Below are 24,454 nucleotides of genomic sequence, written 5' to 3'. Positions count from 1 at the left end.
GAGAGAGAGAGAGAGAGAGAGAGAGAGAGAGAGAGAGAGAGAGTGTGTGTGTGTGTGTATGTGTGTGAGAGAGAGATGCTAAAGGATCAAATCAGGGCTCTGTGCCTGCTAGGAAGGTGCTTTAACACAGCTGGAAGTTCTTCGATGGAAAATTTGGGCATCTCAGCCACAGGAGCGTCCCTTAGCTAGTGACCTTGGGGCAGAGGTCAGGAGCCTGTGACCCACCCTTGGGCCTTTCCCTATCTCAGTTCTTCCACCTACTGTTGTGGAAATATCTACTTCTCTTTTCCCAGCCCTCTGGCCCGCAACACGCTGTGAAGACTTTACACTGCTCTCACCCTGGGCTCTAGAGGGAAGGGTGAGGATTCCCAGTGGGAGGAGGGAGTGGGGAGGTGTGGCCAGAGTGAATAGCCAGTGCTAGGGGAGCTAGAAAGTCCAGGGTTGGGCTACACAGCTGTGTTCTACTCTGGAAGCCCAGGCTAGGTGCCTGGAAGTGTCTAGGAAGGAGCCAAATGTCTGGAGTAAATCTTTTCTTTTCCTTTTCTTCTTTTTTTCTTCTGTCTTCTTCCACCCCCTTCACTTCCTCCTTCTCCCCTTCTTCCAGTTCTTGTTTCCTATGCTGGGGTTGAGCCTAGGACCCTGCCTTTGCCAGGCAAGCCTTTACCATTCTCTTCATTCTGTTTTGAGATAGGTTCTCACCGAGTTGCCCAGAGTGGCCTTCAACTCCTTCTGTAGTCCAGGCAGGTCCTGAGGTTGTAATCTTCCTGTGTTAGTCTCCTGACAAACTGGGGTTACAGGCTGCATTAAGAGGCTTGTCTTGGGGCCTGACTTCTCTGTATGTGCTCATGTTAAGACTTCCAGGGAGGATGCATAGCAATGTGTGTGCTTGGATCTGTTTTCTGAGTCTGGTCTCACTGTGTCTGTCGCCTTGGCTAGCCTGGAACTCACAAGGAACCCCCTGCTGCTGCCACCCAACTTACCCTGGTATAAATCCCTAGATTTTAAACCTCATTACAGCTGCCGGTGTAAGAGATGCATGCCAATTAGACACGGCATTTCCTCACTTAGACAGGGGAAGCAGGGAGAGACTGTGGCGTTTGTTGAGGGACTGATGTTCTGGAGACACGGTTTGAATCTAGGTACCTGGTACCCTTCACCTCACTTCTAGAAGTTCGCCTTCCTGATTAGGAACTGGGTTCCCATTCTAGGAATTCCTTGCTTAGGTTAGGAGTGTGGGTTCCTTGAGACCAGGGAAACTCAGAGAGTCTTACCTTCTGGGTACCCCTAGGCTCTGGGGCTGAGCTGGAGCCCTGGAATGAGAGAGAGGTGCTTTGCCTGTCCTCGCAGGGGCACTTTCTCTCTGGTACCCATCTGGTAGGCATCCCTGTGTTCCCAGGGACTTCAGGTAAGAACAGCAGGAAGCATTGGTATAGAGGCAAGGCAGCATGCCTTCTTGATTCTAAGATACCCAGATGTTGTTCATAGCTCCTGGCCACCTCCATGTCCTTCATGTCCTTGCCTAGATTGTCTTGTCCTTTTGGGACCTGGGTCCTGCCCCTATTTTGACTCTTTAAGTTTCCCCAGCTATGTTGTTTCAGGAGCATGTCCTTGATGGCTGTTTGCTTCTCACTTCATGCTAATTCCCTCCATAGGCCACCATGGACAGAGGCCAGTCCCTGCCCCTCCCTGGTGACTGGGCTGCATCCCTGTACCCCGAAGGCTGAGGGGATGGTGAGTGTTGGCAAAGTCCTGTTGGCCCATCCAGAATGGTAAGTACTGCTGCTGTCCTTGGTGCCCTCCTGGGGCCCTTGAGCAGTGGGGTAGGATGGGGGCAGAAGAGGGTGCACGGCTGCCTGGAGAGGATGTGGTCTGGGGGCTGGAGGGGGAAGCCCTGCCGAGGCGGCAGGCAAGCGAGGTTGCTGAGCATGGGAACATCTGATTTCTTCAGAGGTGGGGTGATGCGGGGGTGGGGACGGGGAAGCCTTATGTTCTTAACAGCTTAGGCTGGGAGCTCTGGGTCCAGGGCTCATGGGTGGATAGGGAGGAGGTGGCAGCTGTCTCAGGGCAGCCTGTGCATGGTTCCAGGAAGCTGAAGGGTTGGGTGGGTAGCTGAGGGCTGGGAGCACAGCAAGGGCATGTGGGTTTGGGGGTTGGCCTGTTTCCAGGGTGTGGGTACTGCACCAGGGAGGAACAGGGCCTGAACTATACCTGACAAGCATGGGACCACCCCTGTCACCATGGCGTTATTCATCCAATATTCTTGAGAAGGAAAATCCCAAACCTGTGGCCATCCCCAAGATGTGTCCTTAGCCATCTGATTTGCCCTTCCGCTTTGAGAGAGTTGCAGGGGATGTGACTTCTCATGGCCCTGCAAGGAGGGAGACAGTGAAACCAAGAATCCAGGCGTGTGTGGCTCAGAGGCTGGCTGGTGGCGGAAGACAGCCTTCTGCAGATGGGCTTTCTTACAGGGCCCCTGAGACCCGAGGCACTGGGATGAGGCTAAGGGAATCCAAGATTTGGTCACCATGCCTAGGGGAGCTAGAATTCAACTTGGTGACCTGGCAACCCTGGACATAGGCCTGGTACTCTCTCCCTCTTTCCTTGGCACATGGGGCCATATTCAAGCAATAGTCCTTCAGGTGTGGGAGACTCTAGAGCAGAAGTCTCAACCTTCCTAAGGCTGTGATCCCTTAGTACAGCTCATGTTGTGCTGACCCCAAATGTGAAATGATCTTTGTTGCTACTTCATCACTAAATTTGCTACTGTCATGAATTGTAATGCAAACATTTGTGGTTTTTTTAATATTTATTTATTTATTTATTTATTTATTTATTTATTTATTTATTTATTATATATACAATAGTCTGTCTGTATGCCTGCAGGCCAGCTGAGGGCACCAGACCTCATTACAGATGGTTGCGAGCCATCATGTGGTTGCCAGGAATTGAACTCAGGACCTTTGGAAAAGCAGGCAATGCTCTTAACCTCTGAGCCATCTCTCCAGCCCATTTGTGTTTTTTTTTTATAATTTATTTTTACTTTATATGTATTGGTGTTTTTCCTGCACATATCTCTGTGTGAGGGTCCCCTGGAATTGAAGTTAAAGTTGTGAGCTGCCATGTGTGTGCTGGGAATTGAACCCAGGTCCTCTGGAAAAACAGCCAGTGCTCTTAACCGCTGAGCCGTCTCTCCAGCCCCACATCTGGGTTTTCCAGTGCTCTTAGCTGATCCCTGTGAAAGGTTGTTTGGTCCACAGGTTGAGAACCACTGCTCTAGATGCTTGTAAGACCACTCATTGGCTCCCTCAGCATCCTCAGCCCTGTTGCTTTATGCAGAGCTGGTGATTGTGGGGCAGGGTCTCGTGGAGGTAGCTGGAATAGGAAGCGAGGTATGAGGTCAGCCCAGAGGGAAGCAGGGGAGGCCTAGGGAAAGGCTCCTGGGAGCTGGGCTGAGTGTGCACCTGGGAATCGGTGTCTTGTTGGCAGTGGGCTCCATAACACCAACTTGGGTTGGGGACGGGGAGAATTACTGTAAGTGGAAGAGGCATGTGGCCCTGGTCAGCAGAGGAGATCTGGACTCTGGAAGCACGTGAGTCAGGATGGTAGCAGGGCCCAGGTGTCTCCCTCCTCTTGGCCCATGTTTCTACCCCCAGCCCTGACCTGGCTTCCTGAACACCCAGCTTCCCATTGGGGGCAGCATTCTTGTTTGCCCTGTTGTCTGGGTGATGGGACTGAGTGGAACTCCCATGTCAAATACATTGCCAGTGCTGCCCTGAGGGGCTGCCAGCCAGAGCCCTGTGAGTGCTAGAACTGCTAGTCTTGTGACGTGGGCACCTGTTTGCCAGGCCTGGGCACGGGCCCAGGGTCACGCTCACTCTGGGGCTCCCGTCAGCTGACTATTCTGGGCTCTTGCTGACCTGGGCCAAAGTCGGGCCCTGAGGCGGCTCTCCCAGTCCCCAGACAGCTCTGGTTTCTGCTATATAAACAGAAGAGGACACACTGGCTTGGGGGCAGTTCCCATCCAGAGTCTGCTCTGAAAGTATATGGCCTCAGCTGGGAAGGGCAGGCTGTCACAGTTCCCCACTGGGTTTCTCGAGGCTGTGGAAAGAGCCCCACTAACCCTGGGTTCTTCCTTTATTGTCTGGGGTTGTGAGGACAAGAGCTGGTAAGTTTGAGGAGTGGGGACACTGAGGCACAAAAAACTGGGCTGTTTGGATTTCCTTTTCCACTCTGCCCATCTTGCCAGATGTTTTCCATTGTGAACGGCATGCTGAGTCCTTTGGCTTTGAGGGGAGGGAAAGAGGATGACTAAGGATGTTAGACAGTCGTGGAACTGGAGCTGTAGCATGGCCGCACTCGGTGATGGAAATCAGACCTGGGGATACTTCAGGACTGACAGGGGGGACATAGGGGAACGATTGCCCTCTCCTCCCTCCGAGAGACTGCCCACGGGTTGTCCATGTGGCCTGGTGGCGGCCTTTAGGTTGCTCAAGTAGAGGGGAAATAAAGTGATCTAGATGCGTGTCAAGGGATCTCAGGGTTGCTCTCTGGCTAGGGACCCAGGCTCCCTGTCCTGTTGGGCTATCTCAAGATTGCTTTCTGAGTAGAGACCTGTAGGAACCAGCCACTGGGCTGAGGGGTAGATCTCTTGCCGTTCCCCATCTTGCTCACTCTCCCTGCTGTCTGTCCCATCTGGGAGCTGAGAAGCAGGGTTGTACTGAAGCTCCCTGGGACCTGGGCCAGAAGCAGCCTCTTACGTGGGAAGCTCCCACACTCTCCTCCTCCTTCAAGTTTCCCCTTCTGAACAGGGTCTCTAACTGAATCCAGAGCCTGCACTAAAAATACTTTAACAATAGGAAAGTGTGGCGGCCTTCCCTGCTCCTTATCAGGGAGGCTTTATTTTGAATTTGGCTTTGTGCTGAGGAGGTTGGGTGGGGAGGAGACCTTGGGTAGGGCTAAGGAAATTTGGTGGGTGTAGGAATCCTGGCGGGACACCCCCCAGGTGGAGGACTGGATGGTAAAGATGCCCCCAAAGAGCCTGTTGGGGGGGGACAAATGGGGCAGCCTTTCTCCCGGACTTTGACCTCCTCGGTGCTTTCCTGCTCAGGCTGCCAGTCCTTGTTGAGGTCTAACCTTATTCCTGTATACTGTGTATTAATTTCTTCAGCCTGGGAGGTAGATGGGGTAGAAAAGTCACAGGATTGCAGGAGGCTTCTGTGACCATGCTGACTTCCTCCAGTGATCAGTTTGCCGCCTCCAGCCAGTGTTAATCTAGCTGCATTCCTCAGTGAGTTTCTTGTGTTGCTCCTGTTTTCTCTCAGCCCCTCAGAGGGGAGGCGCTACTGTTAAGTTCTCAGAGAGGGAGACTGTAACCCTGGTCCCTGTCTGTCCCTTGCCACTCTCTGCTACAGATTTCCGACATCCAGGTCCGAGTGCTCTGTTTGGGTGTTCAGCCTTTCCCTCCAGTGAACTGAATTCCCCACCCATGGAACTTACAGTGTTCACATGGGCAATGATTTCCAAGGGGCCAAGGGACTTGGCCAGGTTTCACTACAGGGAGATTTGCTGGCTTGGAGCTCTTCCAAAGCTTGCCTGTATTTGAGGGAGTAGGGTGCATGCTTTATGGGCTAACCTGGGGACTCAAACTGGAAACCTGTTTTGTGGGGGAGCAAAAATCTCTGGGCACTGCAGGGCCTGGAGAAGGACCAGGGGATGAGAGTTAGAAACCTGGTCTTGATCCTTCACCGAGGTTCCCAGAGCTGCCATGGGAAGCCCCTGAGGCAGCAGGTAACAGTGCCCGCTGCTAGGGCAGGAAGTGGAAGTGGCCTGGTCCTGGCAGCATGGGGCTGAGCAGGGGAAGCTCCTGGGGCCACTTCTCAGTGGGAGGAAACAAAGTTTACTCGACCCAACCCACCCATGGGAAGAGCATGGAGGCTGTGGGTGGGGACAGTCTTAGTAAAAGTGGGGGAGGTTCCTGCCCTCCACATTACAGGGTGGGGCCCAGTCCAAGGGGCATGGGGCATCGTGGGAAAGGGCTGTGTGATTCCACTTCCCCTATTCCCTTTTTACCCAACTGAGGAATGGTGGTAGACGTTGCTAGCTCAGGCCACTTAGTGATGAAGAGTAAAGGCCATAAAAGAAAAGGCCTCTGCAAGGGGAGGCGGCCATCACCTTCGTGTTGCTCACGCATAGGCGGGGATAGAGCTGAGCTTGAGTCTGTAATTCCCTATCATACTGTTTCTTCCCCCTCACCCTGCTTTTTTTTTTTTTTTTTTTTGAGGCTGAGCCTGAGTATGTGTACCAGGTTAAACCTGAACTCTTGGGGCTCCTGCCTCTGAGCTAGGAATACAATACAGGTGCTTTTCTAATGTCATTATGGTTCATCTCCTAGTAACTCCCTGTGTAACCTTGATAGAACAAATGTCTAATGAGAAACAGCTACTATGATTTCAGAAACATACACTTGAATGAACTTGAACTCCGTCAAATCTGTACCCACTTACACCAGTGATTTCAACCTTCCTCATGCCATGGTGACCCCCCTACCATAAAATTATTCTCGTTACTACTTCATAACTGTAATTTGGCTACTGTTAAGAATTGTAGCCGGGCGGTGGTGGCGCACGCCTTTAATCCCAGACTCGGGAGGCAGAGGGAGGCGGATCTCTGTGAGTTCTAGGCCAGCCTGGTCTACTACAAGAGCTAGTTCCAGGACAGGAACCAAAAAACTACGGAGAAACCCTGTCTTGAAAAATTAAAAAAAAAAAAAGAATTGTAAATATCTGTATTTTCTGACCCATGTGAAATGAATGTTCTACCCCCAAAGGGGTCGTGACCCCACAGGTTAAGAATCACTATCATAGGGTAAAAGCTTGGGAATATAGTCAGATGACCTCTCTAGAGCCAACACAATTGGGGCACAGTCATCCAAATCAGGAACGCATACTTCCAGCCCCATCACGGACTCCTATGGAGACACCTGTAACAGACTGTGGCCATAACTGCCTCTGTGGTGGGTTTACAGGAATCCAGGTCAAGGCAGTGTGGTCAGCAAGAACATGGAACAGGAGTTGGAGGAATCTGTTTATAAAATGGATGATTTCAAGCTCAGTCAGGATGGGCAGGAAGAGGCTAAATGGGTGGATTCGAGTTTGGTATCTTGGCCCAAGGTCTGGCCCTTTTTAGTATCTTGTTTCTGGGCTTGCCTCCCTACACCAGTGGGAAAAGACTCATTGGGAGTTGGGTGGCCCAGGAGCTGAAGTCAGAGGCCACACAGGATTCCAGCAGTGGCTGAGCTAGCACCGCAGGGACGGCTGCTCCGAGGAATCAGCTGAAGAGCTTCGTAGGGCTGGGTGCTGGTGTGTATTGGCAGGGTGGGCCCTGCCGTGGGCCTGACTGCAGCACTGGCTTTTGTCTGCAGACTGTTACCTCTCTTCCCTACCCTCCATGGGTTGCAGGTGTTTGTCTCTAGTTTTGGACTCAGATCCCAGCATTACTCATTTCTCCTACCTCCAGTGAACAGTTGATCCTGGTGTGAGTCCTGAAGGCAAGACTTGGTGCTCCTTTGAGAGGTTTCTGTCTTGTCTGGAACCAGGTTTGCTCTAGGTCTCCTAGAGATTACATGAGTCATGAACCTACTTCCACCCCTCACAGAGCCCTAGGCTTCTCTTCTTGAGCAGCCTCTAAGCCTTTTTGCCTTTCTTCTCTCTGGGCTAGGCTGCATGCATCGCTCTGGTACCTGCATGGGTGGCCCCAGCTATGACTCCCCAGAGGAGATTGTTCTCCTTACTGATGACTTGGAGTGAAGTGAATGCAGACTTCCAGCATCACACTTCCACACAGTGGCTGTAGTTCCTTACTGTCCTCCAGCTTTGGGGCAGCAAGAGGGCAGCCTCTACATTGTGCGGTGGCTTAAGGGGCTGGCCTGGGTGGCGGTGCAGTGTGGGGGTATCCATAGCGAGTTCCCTGGTGCTTACCTGTCAGCTTCTACAGGGTGGTCTGTGCCACTTTGTGCAAAGGCAAAATGAAATGGCGGGGAGGGAGGAGGACGCTGGAACTCAGGCTGGAGCTGAGACTGGGCCTCAGCACATCCTGGTGAAGACAAGACAGTGCGCCTGCTGCTGCTGCCGGGTACTAAAGCCATTTTGGAAAGTAGAGGGAGGCATCCAGGGTTGGGTGGAGAGAGAAGGTGGGCAGCAGGGGACACAACCAGAGCAGGCGTGCCACTCCTCATCGAACTCCTGGATCCTGTCTTCAAATGATAGCAGTGCCTTCCATACTTAAACAAAGGCTCAAGAAGAGAAACATCTAACTCTGATGGTGTGAGGGAAAGATCCAGGCTGCTTCCGCTTTACACGTCCCTCTCACACTTCAGCTTCCCCCAGGCGGCCTAACAGCTCTTTGGAAGGTGGCTTGACAAAGTTCGGAGCTGTGGACTCAGTAACAGCAAGACTACATGTTGTCTTGGGGGTTCTGGTAACTTCTGATCAGGCTGCCGAATGACACCAGCAGTGTATGAAGGCTGCTCCATATGTAGTGAAGATTGAGAAGGAAGCTAGTTAGGGAGGTCTTTTCTGGAGAGGGGATGGAATCCAGGTTACAAATGCCAGGCAAACATTCTAGCACTGAGCTACACCCTCAGCCCGGTTTTTAAAAAAGGGGTATGGCCAGAAAGGGAGGTCGTTGGGTATTCCCAGTTAAGACTGCTGTACCAGTGGGCTGGCATTGGTTGTGGTTGGCAGCAGAAATGGGGCGTAGGGACAGACAGATATTTCAAAGAATTCCAGTTGGGGAAAGTTGGAGGATATGCTCTAAACCTCTGAGCCTCCTCTCCAGACTTTTTTGGAGCTTGGACTGGGCTGGGCACGGGTAAGGTGACACCTGAACAGAGAAATAGGCTCCAGATGGCTGCAGCCTGGTCTGCCTGTGAATAAAGTTCTGGAAGGCCTGGCACTGCCAGTGGTAACTAGTTAGAGCCGCTCTCTACCCTGCTGCTGGAGAGGCAATGCAGGTGCTTCCATATCAGGACTGGGGCCAGGGAATTGGCAGGAGGGCATGAAAAGAGCCCCTTGCAGATGGCCCTGGGTTCAACTCCAGTGTGCCACCACCTAGCTGAGTGACCTTGAGCAAATGTCATTATGTCTCTGAGTCTATTTATAAAATGGGGAAGAGTTGGCATGAGTTTGGAGATTTCTCAGGCTCCACCCGGTTCTGAAATTCGGCAATTTCTCAACTAGGGTGCATCCATCCTGCGAAGGGTTAGGGAGGCCACTGGTGAGAAACTACCATCAGTTCGTAGCAGAATCTGTTAGGCCAGGACAAAGCCATGACCTTCGGGAAGAGACTTTGAAAGCCAGATCGTCCATTGCCAGGAGCAAGGCTAGGGTTCTAGTTGCCATTCCTGGGGCCAGAGACCTTGCTGGGCAAGACGCGTCAATTGCACAGCATTGCCAGCACTTGAGATAGGGGCACAGCCCACCTCCCCATCTCCTGGATGTGTCCCAGAGTTGCTTGCCTCAGCTCTGGACTACTCTGGCTGCCGGCAGTGGCAGAGTGACACCCTAGGTACCCAGGACAGGCTGGGAAAGGGGCAAAGGCGGAGCAAAGCCCGGGGTAGGAGTGGGCAGGAGGGAGCGGGCGCGGTAGGCACTGGGAGCAGCTGGAGGGGAGGAGATCCTGCTCCGGGGAAGCCCTGCGGGTGCGGCTCAACAACACCCCCTCCTCCCGGTCGGTTATTTCGGACCCCGGGACCCGATCCCGGGTCCAGCTTGGGAGCCTAGCAGGTCTGGAAGCTGCTATATTTAGCCCGCTCAGCGGGCGAGAGGAAAACTATTTATAGATCAAACAATCCGCACTCCCTGCGTCAATGGAACCCCGCGTGCGTCACGCGCACAGACATTCCAGGCCCCCCCTCTTCGCCCCGCCCCCTCGGGCTCCCCGTCCCCGCGCCTCCTCCTGGCCGCCTCCCGCCGGAACCGCGCCGCCCCCCGCGCCCTTGTATGGCCAAAGCTCGCCGGGCCGAGTGCGTCAGTGGCGCCCCCGCCCCTCCCCTTGCGTCACGGAGCGCTTAAGAGGAGGGTCGGGCTCGCCAGGGGAGCCCCAGTGCAAGAGGCGGTGAAAGTTGTGGGAGTGTGCTAGAAGGACTGCGGAGCGCACGCGGTACCGGGTTGCGACTGGGTCGCTGGTCCCGGCCAGGGGGAACAGCAGCCGGCCGGGTAGGTATCCCGCGGGGAGTGTACGTCTGTTTCTATAGGTGGTGCACGAATGTGATGGGTGTACGCGCGGGCGAAAAGGATGTCTTCGGGTCGGCTTGCGAGGATGGGTGTGTAGAGTGTGTCTGTGGTGTCAAAGGTAGCACTTGGAATGGAGTGAGCTCGGGCCTGAGGTTTGGGTACTGGGTAAAGAGTCTGCAAGGTGGTTGGTGCAGGTAGGTTGTGGAGGCTTGTCCAGCGGTTGTTTTTTGTCTTGGTTTGGTTTTTCCCAAGGCGCCCAAAGATGCACACCGTCCTCTGTGTTTGGTTGCTGATTGTGGGGTAGGGGTGTGTGTGAGCATCTTGAGGGGAGAAGGTATACAGTAGAGCTTCCGCGCGACTGGGATCCATCCAACTCCGTATAGGATTGGATTTCCTCGCGTCTCCCTCCTAGGCGGTTAGCCCCTTTCACAGTTGTTTACTTAACACTTTATAGGCTGTAAAATTTCAGATTTCCCCTACTGAACTTTCTGTCTGATCGGCGCAGGAAGACCTGGGGATTGCTGAAGGAAATGGCTAGCTAGATTGGCGGGGGTAATTGCTGTGTTGGACTAAGTTGGCAGGGTCAGGGTGTCTAGAAGCATAGGAAGGGTGTTTTAGCCCTACCCTGGCGCAGTCTAAGAAAGGGGCACTTGGAGACCGGGTGGAAGTTGCTTACGCTGGAGTCTTAGTGTGGTACTGACTAGGGGATAACCCTCTTGTCGATCCAGATTGGCTTGCAGATCACCCCAGTGGTCCCTGTTGAATCTGTTATGTAGCATGCACCCTGAGGTTTGTTAACCTAACAGGTGCAAGACACTGTGTTGCCAAGACCTGCCCTAAGCCGGATTCTCCCACTCCCTCCTTCAACCCCGCCTCTTCCTTCTCCTCCCCTTGGGACTACCTCCCCGCCCCCAGGCTAGATACAGGTCTCTATCTTGTGTGTGTTGCTGACTGTATACCTGAAGCAGGGTAGATTGGTGGGGGTTGATCCGGATGTAGGATGTCCAAGTGGAGAAACAGGATTTGAATGAGGCTGGAACAAATGCCCAGTCCTGACTGGCTGCCACTCTTTTTCCTCCACCCCCAGCCCATCCCTGTCTAGGCTTCTGCAGAGGCTGAAGTGGCCATGTTTATTTCTCACATGTGCTGTATGCCTGAGGGAAACGTCACTGGGCAGACAGGGCTGGAACTTGAGGGTACTATTGTTTGGGTGGTTGCATGTCAGGCCAGAGGTGGAGCTGTCCTGTCCAGGCACCTAGGGGTGGAGTGGGGATGGAAGAAATACTGGACAAGAGGGCTTCAAGAGCTTCTGGACAGCAAGTGGTGACAGCCTTTGCCCCATTACTGCCCCATCTCCTGCGCCAGCTTGAGTTCCTGTGTGGCTTGCTAGGAAGGCTAGGACTGTTCCAGACTCCAGACTTGGAGTTTGGAAAGGACACGAGGTCCTGGAGCCGCCTCCGAAGGATTTCTCACCAGACAGAAACATTTCTATCTCTGATCTTCCAGGTGCTCATTTTGGGGAGGGGGAGGGGGACTTTGCCAAGCCCCTGAATGCTTTAAGAAACAGACATTTGCTTTAGCAGAGGAACATAGGCAGGGCAGGGACAGGTTGTCTTCATGTACCTACCAATAGGCTCCTGAACTCTGCTAACAAGCTCGTAGCTCCTGCTGGACTCTTGAGTGTCCTCTTATAAAAACGACCAGGTTAGCTGAGAAAATTCCTTTTGAGGGTGGTCCTTTCTCCTGTGTGTCCTCTCTGGGTCTACCTGCTCAGTCTCTCACCTCTCCCCAATATATGGTACTTAAGACTTCGTTCTTAATTATTTTTAACTGTGTGTGTGTGTGTGTGTGTGTGTACATGCACACGTGCACGCACAAATCCTATAAGGGTAGAGGCATCAGATGCACTGGAGCTGGAGTTATAGATGGTTGTGAGCCACCTGATATGGGTACTGGTACCTGAACTTGGGTCCTCTGGAAGAACAATGCCTGCCCTTAATCACTGAGCTGTCTCTCCAGCCCCCAGTATATGGTATTTAAACGTCTGTAGCTGTGATACCCAGTAATTCTCCCAACGCCCGAAAACATCCCAGAAAGTACAGAGTTGGGGCACAGTCCCAAATAGTAGGACCGGGTGCCTGTGGGATCAGCACACAGGGCTGAGGCGGGGCAAGGGATCTGGCACTGCCTTGCTCCTAAAACCACTGTGGTAGACAGTTGTACCATGGCCCGCAGCTTCTCCTTCATTTCCTGGATGTCTGTGGAGGCAGACACTGTGGGTGGAAGTGAGGAAGGGGTATGTAGAGTCTGGGGTGTGCCTGGGAATGTATTCCCAGGAAGTAGTGCCTGGTGAAAAACCATCAGATCTGCTCCTGGGGGCTGGAGCTCTGTGGGTTGCCTCTCCCAGCCCCCACCCATGAACAGGAGGCTGAGAGTTGGAGGCACACAGCTTCCCCCTGTTCCTGTAGGGAGGTGCTGGTTAGGTGCCTTCCGTAGCGTTCCCAGACCCATGTGGCTGGCCTTCGGACTGTGCTCTCTGGGACTGAGTCTCTGGCCATGAGCTTTGTGGCTCATAGAGTGAGATAGTGCCTAGGCTGGGGGATGAGGATTCCTGGGTTCTGTGGTACCGCCACCTGGCTGCCTTGGGTCTGCCGAGCAGTTTGCTTCTTCTTACTGGCTCCTCCCCTTCCTCCGTGGGTCTCCTCCTTCTCCAGAGATGCCCTGTATCCAAGCCCAATATGGAACACCAGCAACAAGCCCAGGACCGCGTGACTACCTGACGAGTGACCCCCTGGCCCTTGAGTTCAGCAAGCCTACCATGGACCTGGCCAGCCCTGAGGCAGTGCCCACTGCACCCACCACCCTTCCCAGCTTCAGCACCTTCATGGACGGCTACGCTGGAGAGTTTGACACCTTCCTGTACCAGCTGCCGGGGACAACCCAGCCATGCTCCTCAGCTTCTTCGTCAGCTTCCTCCACGTCTTCTTCCTCATCCTCAGCCACCTCTCCCGCCTCTGCTTCCTTCAAGTTTGAAGACTTCCAAGTGTATGGCTGTTATCCCGGCACCCTGAGTGGCCCATTAGATGAGACCCTGTCCTCCAGCGGCTCTGATTACTATGGCAGTCCCTGCTCAGCCCCATCACCATCTACACCCAGCTTCCAGCCACCCCAGCTCTCTCCCTGGGATGGCTCATTTGGCCACTTCTCCCCCAGCCAGACTTATGAAGGCCTTCGGGCATGGACAGAGCAGTTGCCCAAGGCTTCTGGGCCTCCACCACCTCCAACCTTCTTCTCCTTCAGTCCCCCAATGGGTCCCAGCCCCAGCCTGGCCCAGAGTTCTCTCAAGCTGTTCTCACCACCATCCACCCACCAGCTTGGGAAGGGAGAGAGCTATTCCATGCCAGCGGCTTTCCCTGGCTTGTCACCTACCTCTCCGAACCTTGACACTTCCGGGATTCTGGATGCACCTGTGACTTCCACCAAGGCCCGGAGTGGGGCTTCTGGTGGCAGCGAAGGCCGCTGTGCCGTTTGTGGGGACAACGCTTCCTGCCAGCATTACGGGGTCCGCACCTGTGAGGGCTGCAAGGGTTTCTTCAAGGTATTTTGCCATTTTGGGGTGTCTACAACTTGTTGGGAGTGGGAGTGGAGTGGGTCATCACATTGAGATCGGAAGTGACCTTCACAGCTGGTTCTGTCCTGCAGGAATCGGGGACAGTTGTATCATTTTCCCAGGGACCCACCAGTTTCAGACCTGGGACCCTTCCTTCACGAGGGCCCACAGATCTGTAGGCCTGCAGAAAGCTAGGGAAGGGGGCAGAAGGTGTGGCCTGCAGTGGTGGTCAGGAAAAGAACTTCTAGTGGGCAGCCTCTGGTTCTGCTCTGCCCCCACCCTCACCCTGGTAACAAGGGGGCCACAGGCACTTGTGTTCCTGGCACTGGATGAAAGAGTCCAAGCAGAGGGTTTGGTTCTTGCAGTCTGGGGGTGGACTTAGGAACAGGCTGCGTGTTTGTTCCAGTGCTGGGTGCCCGCTTGGCTTCCCTTCTCCACCCCCATCCCCTTAGCGCTCCCTTCCTTGTCCCAGGAAAGGGCAGGTGGACACAGGCAGACACCTGTTCAGAACGGGTGTCTGGACAGCCTTGGGAGTCCCTAGCATAGTCTTGGGTTCTGGGATCTTTCTTATGAGGCAGAATCCTCCCCCAATGTGTTCCAGACTTCTCTCCCCCCTCTGAACCTCCATTTCTCCCTCCCCTGCACCCAAATGTTAGGAAAATAGCTATGAACAGAGGGTGCTTTTGTCTGCGTCGGCAGCAGGATCGGAACGGTCCCCTCCCCTGGGCCTCCCCCCCCCCCATGCTCTGACAGCCTGTTCCGTGTTGCCCTCCCTCCAGCGTACAGTGCAGAAAAGTGCCAAGTACATCTGCCTGGCAAACAAGGACTGCCCTGTGGACAAGAGGCGGCGAAACCGCTGCCAGTTCTGTCGCTTCCAGAAGTGCCTGGCTGTAGGCATGGTGAAGGAAGGTGGGTGGTTAGATGGGGCCCTTAGCATAAGTGACCTGATAGGGTGGGGGGCAGCCAGGGTTACCAGGCATCTGCACCGAATTCCAGCTCCTAGCTCTAGACTCTAGCCCCTAAAAGCAGATGGCAGCTTCCACCTGCCTTGATGGCAAGGGTGGGGTGGGCCTGAGTTCTCCGTTTTTGACTTCTCAGAAGTGATGTGTGTAGTATGGGCTGAAGACCCCTTCTCCAGATTCCTTCATTTCCTATTTCATCGCTGCCTGTTTCTCTACAGTTGTCCGGACAGACAGCCTAAAGGGGCGGCGTGGCCGGCTGCCTTCCAAACCCAAACAACCTACCAATCTCCTTACTTCTCTCATCCGGGCGCATTTGGACTCTGGGCCTAGCACTGCCAAGTTGGATTATTCCAAGGTGAGGTCCCGCCCACCCAGCCTGCTCCTGGGAACATAGGCTGCAATGTCTTTGTGCATGTTAGGGTAGCTTCTCTTTCCAGGGCCACATTAGAAAATGGGGAACCCCCTCGGCATTGACTAGATGGAGAAACGCACTGGGGTGGACTTGGAGTTGGGGAACCAATGGCAAACAACTGCCTTAGCCCTGGGTTTCCCTGTGGGGGTTGCTGAGCACATGGGCCCAGTGTAGGGCTCATTTGCATTCCTGGATCTGGTGTCTCAGAGGGACACAGCTGTGTGTGTGCAGCCGCGGGTGGTGCTTACCTTTTCGTGGCCCCTCTCAGTTCCAGGAGCTGGTGCTGCCCCACTTCGGGAAGGAAGATGCAGGCGATGTGCAGCAGTTTTATGACTTGCTCACGGGCTCCCTGGAAGTTATCCGAAAGTGGGCAGAGAAGATCCCAGGCTTTGCCGAGCTTTCCTCCGGAGACCAAGACCTGCTATTGGAGTTGGCCTTCCTGGAACTCTTTATTCTCCGCCTGGCCTACCGGTGAGCTGCCCACCCTCCATCCTCCTGATCCTAGCCCTGCTGCCCCAGTCTGTCCGTACCCGAGTCCTGACTATCATCTACCTATTGCCAGATCTAAGCCTGATGAAGGGAAGCTCATCTTTTGCTCAGGCCTGGTGCTACACCGGCTACAGTGTGCCCGAGGCTTTGGCGACTGGATTGACAGCATCCTAGCCTTCTCACGGTCCCTGCAAAGCTTGGCTGTTGATGTCCCTGCCTTTGCCTGCCTGTCTGCTCTGGTCCTTATCACTGGTGAGTAGCAAGCACCAGACTGGGCCCAAGTGTTGCAGGTCCATTGGGTAGGTGGCATCTAGCACTATGGGGTCCCTAGAGTGCCTGCAGCATTTGGGATGCCAGGACCTGGAGAGAGACTCAGCTGTATCCACCTCTAAAGCTCACATCAACCTTTGAATGACCCCAAGCTCCCCGAGATACAGCCTTAGATGCTGGGTATCTGGTGTAGGGTTTCAGTTAGTTTTGAAATCTCCCTGTCAATCAATCTTACAGCACACAGAAAAGTGCACCCATGAAGTTTTCATACGTTGCACTTGGATAGCCAGCACTGTGGTCCAGAATGGAGGAGCAGCCTCAGCTTTGTTAGGCTCCCTCCCTTTCTTGTCTCTGTAAGAGGCAGCCACTCTGCCAGCCACAATGGCCGTGTGTGTCGTGGGTATTGGTATATGTATCACGTGGAAGGGCTCTGGTGACATATGTAGCGGTTCCTGGTATCTCTACCTCCTTTTCCACTTAAATTTCTTAGAGGACCTACCTAAATAGAAGAACCAAATCAGAAGAGCTGGGGCATGAGGGGTAATGAGGCCTGTGTTTGGCTCTGCTTGATAGCAGCCCCGAGTCACCGCTGTGCAGCTCCAGGCTTTCTTAGCACTATGTAGAACCTATAACCCAGAAAACCTGGACTAGGGTTTTATTTTGTTTTCAAGCTGTCTGGGCCTCATTCTCTCTTGGGATGTTGGAAGCTATGGTTTTAGATGCTAACCAGTCAGGGGAATGGGTTCTTATGGCACATGCTAGGGGAGCTGGGCGAGTTTGTGGGGGAGAGGGGGGTCCACTGAGTGGCTTACTCTGCATTCCCTGCTGCAGACCGACACGGGCTCCAGGATCCTCGGCGCGTGGAGGAGCTGCAGAATCGCATTCTCTGCTGCCTGAAGGAGCACATGGCTACTGTGGTGGGAGAGCCTCAGCCAGCCAGCTGCCTGTCACGTCTGCTGGGCAAGTTGCCTGAGCTTCGGACCCTGGGCACCCAAGGCCTGCACCGCATCTTATACCTCAAGCTGGAGGACTTGGTGGCCCCTCCACCTATTTTGGACAAGATCTTTATGGACACATTGTCTTTCTGATCCCTACCCCGAACACGTGTGCACATATGTGTGCGCTCTCATGTCACCCATGTGCCTTTAAGCCCACGGATCCCCAGAACACCCCGCTACCAGCCTGGTTTTGAGCTAAGACTGACTCGCTTCCTCACTCCTGAAGATGTACAGGGCGCTCAAGACCTGGGGGAGGATGTGTGTTCATGGGGTGGACCCCACTGTTTGTCTTATCCCTGTAGCTCAGTCCTGGCCTTCGTGGTTTTTTTGTAAGATAAAAACATTTTTAACACATACCACTCTGCTGTAAATGAGCTGAAGTTGCTGTAAATACATAAAGGAAGAGGTGAGGTGGGGGTTGGAAGGAAAGGATGGGCCCTCATCAGCCTGGGCAAGCCTTTCAGCCTCCACCTTGAGATTTCTTCCACTTTCCTTCCATATGTACATAGCTGTCACTCAAGGTGAATGGCAGATTCTGATTTATATTTGTGTATTTTTTCCTGAATTTATAGGATGTGACTTTTCTGATTAATATATTTAATATATTGAATAAAAAATAGACATGTAGCTGAAATCGAGTCCTTTCTCTGATGTCACTGCACAGCCGCTGCACTTACATAAGAGATGGCAACGTTGCCGGGCAAATCTTAGCTGTTGCCAGCGAGTTGGTGAGCCTCAGCTACTCCCTTGTAGGTGGCAGGTCATGATGAAGCCTGCTTTATGTAGTCATTAGCGAAACTCTGGAACTAGCTTTGCAAACACACATCTATCTGTACAGCACATACGGTGTGGATTTGCTGTGTAGCTCAGTTGGCTTCATGCTGATGATACTCCCACTTCTACTTCCTGAGTGTTGGGATTATAGATGTGCACCCTGTGCTTGCCTGTGGAACTAGTTCCTGACATGGGAGCCTCTGCCCTGCTGGCTGATGGGCCCACGGTGGCTGGTAACTATCCCAGGGATTAGGGTAGCAGACATAGGTCTAGCCTCAGGTCTCAGGTCTGTCCTTAGGGTTCTGACCCTGGGGTAAAGGATGACTTAGGATTTAGGCTTTGACGGGGTTGTGGGGGGGTGGGGTGCTGGTTAAGACAGGTTTCCCTGTGCATCTTTGGCTGTCCTGGAACTCTATGGATCAAGCTGGCCTTGAACTCACAGAGATCCACCTGCTTCTGCCTGCCAAGTGCTGGGGTTAAAGGCATGCACCATCACTTGGCTAAAGCATTTTTTAAAATATTTATTGGTTAAAAAAGAAAAAAGCCAGACTGTGGGGGGGCACGCCTTTTATCTTAGCACTTGAGAGGCAGAGGCAGGCAGATCTCTGTGAGTCCTGAGGCCAGCGCCAGCCTGGTCTACAGAACAAGTTCCAGGACAGGCTCCAAAGCTACAGAGAAACCCTGTCTTGAAAAAAAAAACAACAAAAAAAAAAAAGGAAAAAAAAAAAAAAGAAAGTCCATGGTTTTAGCTAGGTGGTGGTAGTGCACACCTTTTATCCCAGCACTAGAGAGGCAGAGGCAGGTGGATCTCTGGGTCTATAGATAGAGTTGCAGGACAGCCAAGGCTAAATGGAGAAATCCTGTACAGGAAAACAACATTGCTGTGTGTGCACACACATGAGCATGCATGTCTATGTATGTATGTGTACATATATGCCATAGCATGTGTGTGGAAGTCAGAAAACAACTTGGAGGAGCTGGGTCTCTCCTACCATGTGAGTCCCAGTTTGAGGCTAAGCTGTTTTTTTAAATATTTTCCTTTAGTTTTTTTAAACTTTTATTTTATGAGCATTGGTGTTTTGCCTGCATGTACATCCTTGTGAGGGTATCAAGTTCCCTGAAACTGAGGTTATAGATGGCTGCGAGCTGCCTTGTGGGTGCTGGGAATTGAACTCAAGGCCTCTGGAAGAGCAGCCAGTGCTCTTAACCATTGAGCCATCTCACCAGACCTTTTCAATTGGAGGAGGCGAAAGGGGGTTATGCTGGTGGCCTCATATACACTCAGCAACACTCTACCACTAAGTTGTACCCCCAGGCTTGTGCATTTGTAAAAACAGAAAGAGGAACAGGCCTATCCTCATAATGCTTTCAGGGTCAGAGGCGAGTATTGATGTGTGTTCCTGAGCCTAGGAACAGTGGCAGCTGGTCTCCATCCTCCATGTTCCCTCTGTGAGTTCCAGTGGCAGGCTCTGTGTAGTGGGCAGTGCCTGGATTCCTGGCAGGAACTTTTTTTTTTTTTTGGGTTTTTTTCGAGACAGGGTTTCTCTGTGGCTTTAGAGCCTGTCCTGGAACTAGCTCTGTAGACCAGGCTGGTCTCGAACTCACAGAGATCCGCCTGCCTCTGCCTCCCGAGTGCTGGGATTAAAGGCGTGCGCCACCATCGCCCGGCTCTGGCAGGAACTTTTTGTTTTTGTTTTTGTTTTTTTTTTTTTTGGTTTTGGTTTTGGTTTTTCGAGATAGAGTTTCCCTGTGTAACAGTCCTAGCTGTCCTGGAAATAGCTCTTGTGGACCAGGCTGGCCTTGAACTCACAGGATTCGCTTGCCTCTGCCTCCCAAGTGCTGGGATTAAAGGTGTGTGCCATCACTGCCAGGTGCATGGCAGGAACTTAAGTGACACCTGTGCCTATGTATGTCCTCAAAATGTTCTCCAGCTCCCTCACTCCTCAGCAGCTCCGTTAGCTGGCTCGGAAGCAGGTGCCGGTGCTGCAAACGTAGCTCGGTGAAGGAATGTTTTCCCTCAATGTGTGAGGCCCTGTGTTTGATAACCAGAACCTGAGGAGAGGTGGAGACGGTATCTAGAGAACCATGAATCTAAACTGACAGCAGCCATAGGCCTGTGGCAAGAGACAGGGCCTGGCCACCGTCACTGTGCTGTGTTAGCATTGATTCATTTCCAGAATCTCATAGGAGCCTCACGGCACAACTGTTCCTTACCACCCCTGACCCGAGACCCAAGGCAACATCTCCATGGCCTCTTGATGCTGGAAATTGGATTAGACAAAGCAAAACTGTCTATTCTCGAGTTGGGAAGAAGTGAGACCTCCTTCCAGGCTCCAACTCCACGCGATTCCCTAAGGAACTCTGGCCATGCACTCTTCCTTGAGATCTGGGAATACATTTCAGCCTCAGGCCTAAAAAAGGTCCATGGGAAGACCATGTCTCGCATGGTGGATCTCCCCTTGGTGCTCAGGACTTGCAAATATGGACTCTGGAGCAGTAACTAGTCCCGAGTGAGCTCCAACAGCACCCCAGCCCCTGTCTCCACTCCCCTTTGCTGGTAGAAGTCACTTCTTCACCCGCCTCAGTTTCCTCATTTCTTCGATGACCCTGGCTGGGAGCAGAACGGTAGTAGCTGACGGCCAGACTAGCTCCCTCTCATTTTCTGTGTGCCTTTAGTACCGATAAATGTAAAGACAGATAGTGCCCGAGAAAGGCAAAAGGATCCATATTTTCATACTATTTATGGGTGGAGCAAAGGTGATCTCTGTCTTCAAGGACTTTAAGCCAGCCTGTTGGGCTGCAGTGGGTGTATTTTGTCCTCCAGGGCAGATGAGGACAATTGAGAATTCCCGATCCTTTGGCCTCCACTACCTTACAGTCAGGAGCCACCATGACTTGCTTTTCTGTTTGGTTTGAGACAGTTTCACAGTGTAGCTCAGCTTACCTTGAAGTCTCACAACAATTCTCCTGCCTCAGCGCCCTGAGTGCTGGGATTATAGGCCTGTACCTAGATAAACATCAGCCAGTGTGTTTCACAAACGATGCTAATCCTCTTCCAAGGGTGAAATGACCTCCCCAGGGTTTGTGAGTGGCTGTGCTGGGTGTGTGCAGTTTCCTGACCACTGGGCTGCCCAGCCCGTGCTTAGCAAATAAAAGACTCTCCACTACAGCAGCTCCTTTCCAGGACTCTGGCACTTGGGGCACAGGGTGGGGACTGATCTGCAAGTCCTGCCCTGCCCCACCCGAAGGCTGAGCCTGGAGGCAGGCTCTTTCTTTCCACCAGCAACTGGAAGAACTGGCCTCCAAGTCTTGCTAGGGGCTGAGAGGGCGAACAAGGGGGCATTGAGCCTATTGGGGCCTCACAATGGCGGCTCTGTCCTTGCTGGCCGGGGGCTGGGCCCGTTTCCGATGGGGACAATAGTCAAAAGGCAGTGACGCTGGCAGGGCCTGGAATCCCGGGCGGGATTTTCCAAGGCCTCAAAGCTTGCTGTTTGTCCTCACAGGAGACCCAGGAAACCTGCCTCCCTACTGCTCCCCACCCACGCTGGGCCTAGTGCCCAGAGGCCCTGGTCCCCTCCCCAGCCTTGAGGTGACTGAGGTGGGCACAGCAGCAATTCATTTTCCCTGTAGATCTGGGGTCCATGAGGGTTGCCTCATGTCTGGCTACCCAGTCTCCATTTTGGAGGCAGCGGTGGAGGTCATCCTTGAGATGAAAGTCATATGCTGTTGTTGAGATGGTGTTCAGGTCTACAGGGACTGCTCTTACCTAGCATGCTCTGCTTCATGGCCCAGTAACGAAGAGGGAAGCATGAAGAGGGCTTATGAGGTGGGAGGCCACTGTGTGGTCCTGGGCAGTGGACAGAGACAGATCAGTGTTGTGTCCTGGCCAAGGGTGGTTCTTGATGGCTTCATAGGAGAGTTGAGCCAAGGATTCTAGAGGTCTTTAGCTTCAGGATCTGAGTGAGCCTGGTCCTTCCCCTACAAGTTTGACATGAAGGAGTGCAGGACAATGGCCTCTTCAGAGCGTGAGAGGACAGGGGAAGTCTACCTACTTGGTTTCCAGTTGTGACCAAGTTTGTTTCTATTGCCCCAGAGCTCAGCTTATGGGCTCTTCTCTCAACTAGGAACCTGGGTTCAGCTTCAGGTGACCTCTAGTTCTATGCTAGGCATAGGCTCTCAGGCTCCTGCCCGTGCCCTTCCACAGCTCTAAGTTTGGGAATGGTCTGGTAAAGGCCTCGAATGGTTAGCAGGAATTTAAACTTCAGAGCCAAGTCAAAGAAAAAGCCTCTTTACTGCCCCTTCTGAGGCAGGCTCTCCAGCTGGACTTCAGGCTCCCCTGCTGGTCTCCAGGCTGGTCCTGCCTTCCAGGGACTCCTTGGCCTTGGCCTCTGCCTTGTGCCTGCCTCCCCTAGCTCTTACTACCTTGTCTTCCTCACCACTCTGGCTCCCCTCTTGTCCTGCTGGACCCTGAATCTGGCAGGCTGTGGGGGCCACTTGAGGTCTCTTCAAGGTCTGACCCAGACACTGGCAATATCTAGCCTCCACTCAGGACATAAATCAGGCTCCCTGTGGCTGTGGGGGTTGTGGGTGGCAGCTGAGCCAGTTAAGGGAGGGTGTTGGGGGGGGCAGTCCTGGTTGGTACATGCTGTGTTAGCAGGGAACGGTGCCCAACTGCAAGCCAGGCAGACCTGGTGCTGACTGGTCCTGCTTATCCAGCTTGGGGCCCCCACCTAGGAGACCAGCCTTGGGGTAACCAAGCAGGAAACCTGGATCCTTTCCCAGTGTGTCAGGGAGCTGGAATACCAATACTGTAAAGATAGATGGCCCTCATCTAGCTGAAACCAGGGCCAGAGAAACAGTCCCCAGGGAGAGATAGAGACCCCAACCCTAATCAGAGCGATGAACTGGCCCTCTGCCAGGATGGTCACATAGACCCCTTCCCCAGGAATGAGAGGTACACACCTGCTCTCAAAGAGACAGATGCATAGCTTTTTAAGGGAGGACTCTCTCTCTCCTGAGGGACAGACACACAGAAGTAAAGTCCTGCTCACACCCTAAGGTGGCCAGACATACAGGCCTTTGCAGGAGATGAACACATGACACTTCAAACACAAGAAGGAAGGGCAGATCCCTAAAAATCCTGAGGTCAGGCAGAGGACATGAGCCCCCAGCCTGGAGAGGCTGACAAGCTGGGGCCGTGGGGCCGAGAGTCTGATTTCTCACGATCCTTGCCACTTTCTCTACTGTCTTTTCCACTTTCTCCTTCGCTCGGCCGCTTCCTCAGCCACAGAGGCCAGAGGCAGGAGGTAGAGGAACCCTTGCTTTTGGTCCCAGGGGACCTTGTCAGAAAGGGACAGCTGGTCTTCATTGCTCCCATGGCCTAGAAATGGCTCTGACTCTCCAGCAAGGATGGCCACCCTCAGGAGCCCCCAGCCTGACGTCAGTCCTGCTCATTGTTGCTGCTGGGGCTTGAGTCACGCCCTGTGACGCCACTGGGGTCAGCTCTGCAGCAGCTGGAGTGGCCTTCGGGGCCAGCTTCAGGGCTCAGTTCTCCCCCTGGGTACACCCCACGATGAGGTGGGGCCATCTGAGGCCACATTCATCAGGCAAAGCCAGCTGCCTGCTTCCAAGGACTTGGGTTGGTCTTCAAGGTCCCTCCCCAGGCCTTTGCTGCATGCACAGCTGATAGCACCCTAGTCAGTGGCCTGCTGCCTGGCTGCTGGAACACCCAACTCTCCCGGAGGAATCTGCTGCCTCAGAGCTCCACTCTCAGCCTTCAGTAAGCCCTCCCTGCCGGCCTCTTCCCCTTCTCCAGAAAACCCTGGAGCTCTGCGGCTTCCTGGCACCCTCCCCCTCCTGCCCATCTGCTCGAGCTGCTGTCCTGTGCTCTCTGCAGTGGCCTGGCCTTTCTTATGGCGTCTAGTCACGTCCCACCATTCTGAGAATGGGACTTGCTCCTTCTCTTAACACTGGTGGATTTCTTGTCTATTTTGTTTTGGGATGGTCTTTTTTGCCCTGTGATCCAGGCTGGCCTCGTGTGGACTCCACAGCCCGGGCTGGCCTTGATTCTTTTGCCTTAGGCTCCCAAGGGCTGGGAGTACAAGCCTGTATTACCTAGCCTGGTTCCCTCTACTTTGAATGTGTCCCTTTCCCTTTCAGGCCACCGGAGTCTCCCTGGGATGACAGCAGTAGCACCCTTCTCACTCTTTCTGGCCCCACAGAACCTGTTGTCATTTCCTACAGACCATTTATTTTTCTTTCCTTATTTATTTATTTATTTATTTATTTATTTATATTTGGTTTTTCGAGACAGGGTTTCTCTGTGGCTTTGGAGCCTGTCCTGGAACTAGCTCTTGTAGTTCAGGATGGCCTCAAACTCATAGAGATCTGCCTGCCTCTGCCTCCTGAGTGCTGGGATTAAAGGCGTGTGCCACCATCACCCAGCTAAACAACTGTATCATAGTCATAGGGGTCAAGGCATAGGACTGGAGAACTCATGCCACATACAACCATTCTTTTTGGCTAAGGCTGGACCATTCTGACAAGGATGGGACTCAAGGTTTGGGTGCCCTGGAAGAAGTCAGGAATGTCTGAGGAGGCAAGGCTTGGCCAGCATGTGAAACCAGAGAGACGAAAGAACTCAGCTCAATGACAGGTAGCAAAGGCTCAACAGGGAGGATGGGCTGTGGGGCAGGGAGAAGAGTGAT

General features: G+C 53.3%; 1 protein-coding gene across 3 annotated transcripts in view; it reads left to right on the top strand.

Moving 5' to 3' along the window:
• The window catches only part of Nr4a1 (nuclear receptor subfamily 4 group A member 1), a 28,327-nt gene extending 10,726 nt beyond the window's left edge, over nt 1–17,601 (top strand). For 2 of the 3 annotated variants that reach the window (XM_026782722.1, XM_005353862.3), the window contains exons 2-8: nt 1,653–1,769; nt 12,947–13,830; nt 14,622–14,751; nt 15,023–15,159; nt 15,485–15,687; nt 15,779–15,957; nt 16,807–17,601. In XM_026782722.1, the coding sequence (XP_026638523.1) occupies nt 12,949–13,830; nt 14,622–14,751; nt 15,023–15,159; nt 15,485–15,687; nt 15,779–15,957; nt 16,807–17,063 (1,788 nt within the window). In that variant the 5' untranslated portion in view covers nt 1,653–1,769; nt 12,947–12,948 and the 3' untranslated portion in view covers nt 17,064–17,601. Of the gene's footprint in view, nt 1–1,652; nt 1,770–9,701; nt 10,215–12,946; nt 13,831–14,621; nt 14,752–15,022; nt 15,160–15,484; nt 15,688–15,778; nt 15,958–16,806 lie in introns of those variants that run through there. The other variant, XM_005353861.2, reaches the window with a different exon arrangement.
• Nucleotides 17,602–24,454: the final 6,853 nt, after the last annotated feature.

The sequence above is a fragment of the Microtus ochrogaster genome, chromosome 15 (genome assembly GCF_000317375.1).
Source record: "Microtus ochrogaster isolate Prairie Vole_2 chromosome 15, MicOch1.0, whole genome shotgun sequence".
In the NCBI taxonomy this organism is placed as follows: Eukaryota; Metazoa; Chordata; class Mammalia; order Rodentia; family Cricetidae; genus Microtus; species Microtus ochrogaster.
This window is presented reverse-complemented; position numbering and strand designations above follow the sequence as displayed.